Source organism: Pelodiscus sinensis, chromosome 5, assembly GCF_052426305.1.
Source record: "Pelodiscus sinensis isolate ZL-2025 chromosome 5, ASM5242630v1, whole genome shotgun sequence".
Taxonomy (NCBI): Eukaryota; Metazoa; Chordata; order Testudines; family Trionychidae; genus Pelodiscus; species Pelodiscus sinensis.
In genome coordinates this window covers 133,540,006-133,551,186 of record NC_143056.1, presented here as the reverse complement: position 1 = coordinate 133,551,186, position 11,181 = coordinate 133,540,006, and the positions used below count along the sequence as shown (strand labels likewise).

General features: G+C 48.8%; 1 protein-coding gene across 1 annotated transcript; it reads left to right on the top strand.

Moving 5' to 3' along the window:
• Positions 1–9,245: 9,245 nt before the first annotated feature.
• LOC102449907 (olfactory receptor 4S2-like) lies at positions 9,246–11,181 on the top strand. Its single transcript, XM_014570165.4, has one exon. It carries the CDS (start codon positions 9,284–9,286, stop codon positions 10,220–10,222), a length of 939 nt encoding a protein of 312 aa, XP_014425651.1. The 5' UTR covers positions 9,246–9,283; the 3' UTR covers positions 10,223–11,181.

Below are 11,181 nucleotides of genomic sequence, written 5' to 3'. Positions count from 1 at the left end.
GACTGAAAGGTCGGCTCTGTGTGCATGCGTGTCGGATGGTTTGCAGTCTCTCCAAGCAGCCTCTCCAGCACAGCAATGGAGTAGCCCAGTGGGGCCGGTAGCCACTCTGGGCCTGGGGGCAAGTTGTGTGGGGACCGGGCTCCACGGCCCCCCAAGGGGTGGGGTCCTGGGCAGAGGGGGTGGGGTTGGGGGCAGCTGGCCCTCAGCACTGCCCAGAGGTGGCTGTGGGCCCAGTCCCAGCCCTCCGAGCCACATGGGGCACCCGCCATGGCACTCTGGGACTAATTCAAAGGGCTGTCCCAGTAGCAGCAGCAGTGGTGCGGAGCAGGGGGTGGTGTCCCCCGACCGGCGGGGAAAGTCCCTTTCCTGGGGCTGGGCAGCGGCTTTGCTGTGTGGCTGGCTCTGCCTATCCCGCCCCACCCTTTACTGGCTTGTAATGCATTGGGTCTGTGCCCAGGCGCTGCCGGGAGGAGCCATACAGCTGTCACTCATGCTGTAGGCCAGTGGTTTTCAAACTAGGGGGTGCAGCCCATGACTGGGGGGTGGAATGTCGGGCGTTGGGGCTCGTTGCTGCAGGGGGGTCAGGTGAGCAGCGGGGGCAGGGGGATAAGGCAGCTCCCTGCCTGTCCCACACTGCAGACTGAGCTGTGCCCCAGAAGCGGCCGGCAGCAGGCCCGGGTCCTAGGTGGCGGTGGGGGAGGGTGCACAGGGCTCCGTGCACTGCCCCACCCCGAGCACTAGCTCCGCCCTCCCATCGGCTGGGAACCTGCTGCTGGCTACTTCTGGGGGCAGCATGGTCTGTGGGGCCAGGAGAGGCAGGAGGCTGCCTTAGCTCCCCCCCCCCCCGCACTCCGCTGCACCGCTGACTGGGAGCTGCCCAAGGTAAGACCCGCCTGCCCCAGCCCTGAGCCTCCCAAAGCCAGAGCCCCCTCTGATACCCCAAAGCTCCCCTCCTCAGCCCCACCCCAGAGTCACGTTGTCGGGTCGTGGCATCCACCATTTTCTTCAACAGGGCCATGAGAGAAAAAGTTTGAAAGCCGCTGACCCAGTATTAATTCTATCAATGATGTAAAACTCCCCACGTATCACTTTGGGCAGGTTCTTGCCCCAAGATCAGGCCCGTAAATTGTTACGTAGCCGGGAACCCCGTGGGCCCAGTCTCCACATGTGCATGAGAGGAACCCTTGTGTATGTACCAATGTCATTCATCCATCGATTTAGCACAAACAGCCCAGCGCAGGAAGGCGGGCGGAGATACCACACCATGGCCCTCGCCACAGCCCTGGACTCACGCCGTCCCCAGTAGACCAACCTGAGGTGTTAGCCACCGTCTTCCTCATCAGCATCACCTTCCCCGTCATCGTCTGTGGCCACCATCCGGGCCCCTCCCAAGGGCTACAGCTCCTCCTACCGCCCCTCAGCTGGGATGCCACTTCCATAATCGGTGAGAGGGACGCCGTTATGTCCAATTTCCCCCCTTTTCCTTAGCTGTGTTTCCTCCCCTTACTCACAGGGAAGTGTCTTTTCCCTCCAGGTTAGCATATCCGTGATCTCAGCTTATGGTCACATACATCAGTTCGTTACCATGGTTACCAGTCCTTTTGTGGTTGTCTGTCACATTGGTCACTTCTGTCCTACCCGGTCATGTCAGGTCTTTGCCTGGTGCCGTGCACCCGTTACCTGTAAAGGGTATGAACGCAGGGATGTCCCTCATCAGAGGGGTAGCCGTGTTAGTCTGAATCTGCAAAAGCGGCGAGGAGTCCTGTGGCACCTTAGGGTATGTCTACACTACCCCGCTAGTGCGAACTAGCGGGGTAATGTATGCATACCGAATGTGCAAATGAAGCCCGGGATTTGAATTTCCCGGGCTTTATTTGCATAAGCCGGCCGGCGCCATTTTTAAATGCCGGCTTGTTCGAACCCCGTGCCGCGCGGCTACACGCGGCACGGGCTAGATAGTCTGGACGCTCCCCCGCCGACATCAAAGCCCTTTGTCGGCAGCCCCGTTATTCCTCGTGGGATGAGGTTTACCGGGGCTGCCGACAAAGGGCTTTGATGTCAACAGGGGGAACGTCCAGACTAGCGCGCGAGCCGACAAACAGCTGATCAGCTGTTTGTCGGCTCAGCGCGGCAGCCATGTAAATGTAAATGAAGCCGCGATCATTTAAATCGCGGCTTCATTTCCCTTTTCCAAAACAACAAATCTACATGGCTCCGGTAGTCTAGACGTACCCCAAGGGTGTGTCTAGACTACAGGGTTTTGTCAACAAAAGTGGACTTTCGTCGACAAAACTAGACCTGCGTCTACACTACCGCTGAGTTCTGTTGATATAACGTCGACAGAACTCAGCAGTTTTGTCGACGGCTGAAAACCTCATTCTATAAGGAATAACGCCTTTTGTCGATAGAATTATGTCGACAGGAAGTGTTATTGCACCTACACTGTCCTTTGCGTCTACACTGTCATGTCAACAAAGCGGCTTGCTTTGTCGACAGAACTGGATGTCGTCTAGACACTCTTTGTCGACAGAGGCTTTTCTGGAAATTGCTTTTCCGGAAAAGCATCCTGCCAATGCAGACGCACTTTTTCCGAAAATACTTTTAACGAAAAACTTTTCCGTTATAAGCATTTCCGGAAAATCATGCCAGTGTAGACGTAGCTCTCTAGGAATGGAGATTCCACCCCCTCCCTAGGGAACCCAGCCGAGTGCTTCATTGCCTGCCTAGGGAAATAGTTTTTCCTAAGATCCAACCTGGACCTCCTCCACTGCAACTTGAGCCCCTTGCTCCTTGTTCTGCCACCTGCCCCCACTGAGAACAGCCTCTCGCCAGCCTCTTTGTCTGGTGTACGAGTGGGGACCCACCCCCCATATTCTCCTCGTTCGGAGTAAGTCCTTAATCAGTCGTCTCTATTACTATCCCGCTGTCAGACGCGTGATTCACCTGAGACCCCAGTTCGTGGGGATATGGGGGTCCGGGCCCACCCTCTCTCCCGGACCCCAGCCCAGGGCCCTAAGGACAGGTTTGTTGGGACCTGTCCAGCCGGTGGGGCCAACGCCCGAGACTCACCAGCTCACCGGCTCCACGCCCTGCCCTGGGCTACTTCCTATCCCCCTACCTTCTCACCAGACCCCTGTCGCCCCATGTACCCTGTCCCCGGCTTAGTCCTCCCGAGTGTGCTCCTCCCCAGCCTCCGCTGCCTCTTTCTTCCAGCCTCCGCTGCCTTTTCCCTTCCCGGACCTGCTCCGGGCTTAAATGTCCCGCGCTGGCGTCCTAGCGGCATGCCGTCAGCCACGGCACACGTTGCCTCTCCCGTTCCCCCCACCCGGCTCCGGCATGCCAGCTGGCATCCTGTTCCGTCCCCGTCCCCACCTCTCAGCTGAGCGGTGGTGGCGATGCAGGGGCTGCACGCCGCTCAGGCACCCGGGCCACCCCCAGGAGCGTGAGGGCGATCGTGGGTTCAGTGCGGGGTGGGTCCGCCTCCGCGGGGTGGAAGCAGCCCACCTCGTCACATCTGGTTTGCAGCTATTGGCTCTTGTGCCTTTCTCCACTAGAGCAAAGAGGGATATTTTAGCACATCTCAATAAATCATAGAGGCCCTGGCTAGAAGGAACCACTGAGATCAGGTATTCTAACCTCCTGTATCAGGCAGGGCAGAGAACATCCCCAAAACCATTCTTAGAGCAGATCTTGCCACACAAAAACAAGAAAACCCCTTCACCCAGTCTTGATTTAGAACTTGTCGATGATGGAGAAGCCACCCTGATCCTTGGCTAATTGTTCCGGTGGCTAACTACCCTGGGGATGTGTCTATACTGGCCACTGATTCCGGAAAATCAGCCGCTTTTCCAGAATAACTTGCCAGCTGTCTACACTGGCCGCTTGAATGTCTGAAAAAGCACTGACGATCTAATGTAAAATCGTCAGTGTTTTTCCGGAAAAACTATGCTGTTCCCGTTCGGGCAAAAGTCCTTTTCCGGAAAACTGTTCCAGAAAAGGGCCAGTGTAGACAGCACAGGAGTCTTTTCCACAAAAAAGCCCCGATCGTGAAAATGACGATCGGGGCTTTTTTGCGGAAAAGCATGTCTACATTGGCACGGACGCTTTTCCGCAAAAAGGGCTTTTCCGGAAAAGCATCCTGCCAATGTAGATGCGCTTTTTCCGAAAATGCTTCTAACGGAAAAGTTTTCCGTTTTAAGCATTTCCGGAAAAGGGTGCCAGTGTAGACGTAGCCTTGTTGTAAGAAAGAATTGCACCTCATTTCCAGTCTGACTTTGTCTACAACTTTCAGCCATTGGATCATGCTTTTTCTACTAGATTGAAGAGACCTTGATAAAGTATTTGCTCCCTCCCTACTTCTGTGCTGTGATCAAGTCACCCTTTAACCTTCTCTTTGGTAAGCTAAATAGGCTGCGTTCCTTGATTTTAATCCATGTCCAGGACTTGCTATACATTGAGTTGTACAGCTATATTTGGATCAACAATGCATATGTCAAAGAGAATATGAGTGACGTGATATTTTCCTCTTTGTGGGGAAGCAGGCAGAACCAAACCTGGGACCAGTAGAGCTTGGTACAGGAGCCTCTACAGTTGGAGCTATAACGCCAGCTGTTTCTCAACAAACCCTGTAGAGCAAACTCATGCTTATCTCGCCGTAAGTGGTCTACCTGCCTCTCCGTGGAACAGTGACCCACACCCAGTAAGTATGTGGGTTACAAGTGCACTGGACCAGGACTCAGGAGCGGTGTTCTCTATAAGCTGTGCACCCTTAGGGGGGATTCCAATACCACCCCCTGGATTAGCAGAGTGCCCTCAGTGTGGTGTTCTGTTTCTACTGGTGGTGCACCTCCGCACATGCCTCGGTGCACACAGAAAAATTTATTCAGCACATGGATGGAAAAGATGAGAGGGACCATTGCTCAGGACACCTGGCTTCTGTGGCTGATTCTGCCACTGGCCTGCTGAGCAACCCTGACCAAGACCCTGCCTCAGTTTCCCCAATTCCAAAATGGGAATAATGCTCCTTTGAGATCTACCACTGAATAGCTCTCTATAACCACGCTGCCTTATTATTGCACTAGTTAAGGGACAGGTTCTGTGAGGGGCTACCTCTATCTTACACATCAGGGATTGAACCTGTGGGACCCAGCACTACAAACAGGAGCAGTATGTTTTGAGCTAACAAGGCAAGCCACTGGCTATAAAAACTCCTATCTTCTCTGGGTCAGTATGAGGGGGAAAGGGCCATTAATAGTTACTCATTGATGGGCTACACTTGTTTTGGCTTTTCTTGTAGATTTCTATTGCCTGTTTTCAGTTGACTACAGAAAGAGTAGAAAGGGAAGTTGATTATAAATGGATCATGTAAACACTGGATTTCAAGCCCTATAGGGCTAAGCAGATCAGATTTGGTGACCTCACAGTCCCTCCTGGTGCTAACATCTAAGTCCTACTTACTGAGAAACTCAGAAAAGAGTTAAAAGGACTCATTAAACATTTGCTACAAACACTAGGTCCAATGCAATATAATATTCTGCTGCTCCTTTGGCTACTATTCCAAGGGGGAAATATTTGAAATGCCCCTGAGAACTCATTACCAAAAGCAGTGACTTACTACCAGCACCTAACTTAGATTCCTGCTATAACTTTGCAAACAGGACACAGAGCCATTCTCCCTCCCCCCTCTCCACGGCCCCTGACAGTTGATCAACTTTTCCAGGTACAAGTTGAAGACCGGCACTTAGATCATTTTCATCCCAGAGAGTCAGAGCTGGCTTCTGCTGCTCTCGGAGATACCGGGCTAAGAAAGAGCCATGTTGCATTTAGGGGTTAATTCTTCTGTCTAGTCTAGTCCATCCATTCATCATCCTCGTCTTGGGACAAAAATTTAGCTACCACCTTGACAGAGGAGAATAAGCCACTACAGTTGGCAAGAGACAGGTGAGAACAGGTTTTTGTGAAATGTACAAATCAGGGAGCTTTTCCTGAAATGATTTTCTGATGCCACATTGCAGGGAGACTCATGCAAAACATGCCATGTTACAGACACTTACGTCTTTTAAAGACTCTATCACAGGAGCTGGTAGGAGCCGGGATGATAAAACCTAATAACATTCAGGAGACAGCTGGAATCTGCAGACAGAGGCAGGGTAAGTTTTCTACCATGTCTGGCAATTTTTTCATCTTGTACAGCTGTAGCAAGCAAAGGCAGGAAACGTATTAAGAACTGCATCTAATCTATCTGCCTGTCCCGAGTTCTCTCTTCCTGAAACCATGTAGACAAGAATCTGAGCTTCCCCTGTTGTTAAATTGTGATTAGGACCATGCAAATAAGATTTGGGGAGGTTGCTGGCAAATTCAAAACTGTTTTTAAAAAAATAGTTTGGGGTCAAATCAAACCTTTCATTTTTCAGAATTTTTGGCAGATGGGAAGGTGGGAAAGAATTCACATTGTATCAAAGAGGGGGTTTTACTCAGCCCCGAACTGAATGGCTTTGAGCATTTGGGAATGCTTGTGAGTTGCTTTTCAAGGTTGCTGAAGGAAATGTATCAATGGAACTGAAACAAACTTTTCAGTGGAGACAGTATCAAAAGGAAACTGAGATAGAGTGTTGAGTAAGGAGGACTTAATCAGCCCCTACTCCTGCCCTCTTCAAGAGGGTTAGATTGGGGCTGATAGAACAGCTGGCAACAAGAAACAGCTGCCAAGCTAATTAGCCAAAGGCTATAAAGGCAGGAGGAAGGAAGCCAGCAGAGGAGAAAAGGGGAAGAGAAAGATTAGGCACAGAAAGGAGATCTGGTTGCTGGCAAAGTCTGACTATGAAAAACCTGCACAGAGCCAGCAAAGTGGTGGTGGGAAACAGCTGCAGATACAAAGCCTGACTGGTGTTTGCAACAGCCAGAGAACTCCCTGATTCATGTGTTAGGAAAACAGGGGCAGGGCTCAGATTGGGTCTCACCACAGAATATTCTAGGTCCCCTCCAGTTTTTTAAAACTTGAGCTGAAACAGTGCAGCAGCACCAACTTTTGAAAGAGTTTACTGACTCGGATTCTGCATCACTTTTTTTTTTTTTGGCTGAAAAATTTTACCCAGCTCCAGTTGTGGTAGGCAGACAAAGTCAGTCATGCCAGAGACCCTAGTGTTACAGAAATCTACAGTCCCTGCGCAAGAAAGCTTATTGGCTAGGGTGATTTGTACATTTGAGTCAGATATGCCTGAGATATGGATATTGGACTAGATGGACCTTTGATCCGAGCCAGTGTGACCGTTTTTATGTTCATCTGCATTTTTGTACACTTGTTGGTTTCACTGTTTGCTTCGTATGGGCTGTTACGCTTTATCTAGTCAAGAATGTTTGGCCATGCTGATAATTGAACCAATTGCCAGTTAATTTGAGCTATGTAACACTACTGCGAATGGTGAGCTGTGCCCTTTTTGAATATTTGCTCCTGGCCTAGTTTCATGCTATACTGTAGCACAACAAATGTTTCTAGAACGTCTCGATTCTGGATCCTAGTGTTCATTAAAATCAGTGGATGGGTGGTCAATTAATTTGAGTTACGGAATGACCCAGTTCTCTGATTTATGCGCTAGGACTTGCCCATGTGGGAAAGCTTTTGGGCATAACATAAGGGGACTGAGATTGATAGGTATGCTGCTATTGTCCCAAATACAGAAAGAGCACTGAAATAGTTATGGTAACGCAACACCTAGATTAGAAACAGTGAAGCCAGTATAAAGGTGTGTTTAGAAGGGTGTCGCTTATTCTCCTGCATGCATCCACAACTCCTCCCAGTGCATCCACACTTGGTGTACTGTAACTATACTGGGGTAGTGACAGCCTCACAAGCTTTTTCCTGTACATAAGGACTAGGAGTGTCCCCTCTGGTAATGGGTGGAGCTAACTCTGTAACTGTTCAAATCTTTCCCATGAAGACAAGGCCTGACTCAGTTTCCCTTATGTGGGTGTGTCCCGGAGCAAGAGGGGTGCAAAGAAATTTTTTTTTAAAGATCAAATTCTTTTAACCTCTTTCCCAAATGGCTGAGAAATCAGAGGCAGATTCTATGTCTATATTTAACAGGTTGGTCAGTGGGTTACATATTAAAGTGATGATGTCCCTTTAATTGGGGCGTTCGCTTTTTCGGGAGGGAAATATCTCTGGGGGGGCACTTTCTCAATGCAGAGGTTTGGATTTTGCTTTCTGATATCTATTCTGGGGTGAACAAAAGGCATGAAGTCCTAAAAAGCAGGGTGTACTTTGAACATAGCCTGAAAATTGAAATGAGCGTTTATATCAGAATAGCTAAACTGGGTCAGACCGAAGGCCTATCTAGCCCTGTGTCCTGTCTGCCTACAGTGGCCAGGGCCAGGTGCCCCAGAGGGAGGGAACAGAACAGGGAACCATTAAGTGATCCATCCCCTGTCACCCATTTCCAGCTTCCGACAAACAGACACTAGGGACACCATCCCTGCCCTCCATGGCTAATAGCAATTGATGGACCTATCCCCCATGAATTTATCTTGCTCTTTTTTGAACATCCCTGACCATAAGAATTATTTATTAAGAAGCCGTAATCCCTCATGGTCTTCTGAAAGAATCCATTTCAAAATACAGCTACTTTTCTGTATTTCCTACGGTAGGGTGCCATATGAAAAGAGATTAAAAAGACTAGGACTTTTCAGCTTTGAAAAGATGAGACTAAGGGATGTTTGTGTGTGTGTGAAAGAGGTCTATAAAATCATGACCGATTTGGAGAAAGTGAACAAGGAAAACTTATTTACTTCTTCCCAGAACATAATACTAGGGCGGTCACTAAATGAAATTAATAGGTAACAGGTTTAAAACAAATCAAAGGAAGTTTTTCTTCATTCCACGCACAGTCAACCTGTGGAACTCCTTGCCAGAGGATGTTGTGAAGATCAGGACTTTAACAGGGTTCAAAATAGAGCTGGATATATTCATATAGGTTAGGTCCATCAATCGCTAATAGCCAGGATGGGTAGAGATGGTGTCTCTAGCCTCTGTTTGTCAGAGAGATCACTTAATGATTACTGTTCTGTTCATTCCCTCTGGAACACCTGGATTTGGCCGCTATAGGAAGGCAAAACATTGGACAAGATGGATCTTTGGTTTGACCCTGTCTGGTCACTTTTATGATCTTATGTTCTAAGCTCGATATTAATGTAATAATTCATCAATGTATCTATGTTAATGATATAATTCCTTATTTTGGCAGGTAAATCAGCTCTATCTCACTCAGCCGCCACCTAACCAGAGCACATGGCGAATATAAACAACGTGACTGAATTCATCCTCTTGGGCCTCTCCCGGAATCAGAAGTTGCAGAAAATGTGTTTTGCGCTGTTTTTATTCTTCTACATAGCCATTGTTCTTGGAAACCTCCTCATTGTTCTCACAATCATTAGCAGTCAGCGTCTGAACTCTCCCCTGTATTTCTTCCTGAGTTACCTGTCCTTTGTAGACGTCTGCTACTCTTCCGTCACGGCCCCCAAAATGATTGCGGACTTCCTCACAGAGAAGAAAACCATCTCCTTCATTGGCTGCATTGCGCAGCTGTTCGGTGTCCATTTCTTTGGTTGCACAGAGATCTTCATCCTCACGGTGATGGCCTACGACCGCTACATCGCCATCTGCAAACCCCTGCACTACACAACCATCATGACCAGGCGTGTGTGTGGCCAGATGGTGGTGGCCTCTTGGGTAGGGGGCTTTGTGCATTCCATGGTCCAGACTCTTATAACCACCTCATTACCCTTCTGTGGGCCCAACGAGATAGACCATTATTTCTGTGATGTGCACCCTTTGCTCCAATTGGCTTGTGCCGACACCTATGTTGCCGGTATCATAGTTGTTGCCAATAGTGGGATGATTGCGTTGGGCTGTTTCCTTCTCTTGGTTATATCCTACGTGGTGATCTTAATCTCCTTGAGGCAACGTTCCTCTGAAGGACGTCGGAAAGCGCTCTCCACCTGTGGCTCCCATATTGCCGTGGTGATTTTATTTTTCGGGCCTTGCACGTTCACCTACATCCGACCTTCTAGCCACTTGGCAGAGGACAAGATGGTGGCCGTCTTCTACACCGTGATCACCCCCATGCTGAATCCGCTGATCTACACGCTAAGAAACGAGGAGGTGAAAAGCGCCATGAGAAAATTGTGGAGCAGAAAAATTATGTCAGATGGGAACTCAAAAGGGTGATGTGCAGCGTTCAGGCAGTTACACAAATCGGGAAGGAAATGAGGACAATATTCATGAGATTTTAGAGAAATATTTGTCTCTTGCTTTCAGTTCATCCGTGAAAATTCCCCTTGACTGCCGAATCTGGACAAACCTCTTTCAGCTGTCACGACAGTTCTATTTTAAGATGCATAAGATACTAAACTTCTAATTAATGAACTATGGAGACCTTGGGAATCATTCCGTGATGGTGAACATTCAAAACACTAAAACATGAATCACATTTTACGTAGACTGTAAGCTCTTTGAGGGCAGTGACTGTTTTTTGTTCCATGTCTGTACAGCACCTTTCAAACTGGGGCTTGGCCTATGGCAGGGTTGGTAGATGCTACCACTGTATGAATAAAGATAAAGAATAGAGTAATCAAATGAAACTAGGAAAAACACAGTTCAAGCACCCCATCCAATCCACCACGAATTTGCCCTCTCTATACCAACTTCTAACCAATAGAATGTTTCTCTATATATACTAATTTCTTCCACCCAATGGAAAACCAAAGTGGACATACTCTCAGCTGGTAAATATGCGATTCCATTGTGTCCTGCTTTGGTAAAAAAAATGGGAATTTTAAAAGAGAATGAAACGAACCAGATATTAACGGAGATTTACAGCACAAAAGTGAAGCAACCACCATTCCTGAGAACAGGGGGGCTTCCATCCCATTGGAATGACAGGGAGGTAGTGGCCATCTGGAAAACCTGGGGAATAGAGATGGACAACTCAAATGAGGACAATCTGTGATTAGAAGGTCCCACTGAGGGAAAAAAGTTTGAAACGTTATCAGTAGAAACGGCCATACTGGGTCAGACCAGTGGGTCATGTAGCCCAGTGTTCTATCTTCCAACAGTGGCCCCAAAGGAAATGAACAGAACAGGGAACCATCAAGTAATCCCTCCCCTGTCTCCCATTCCTAACTTCT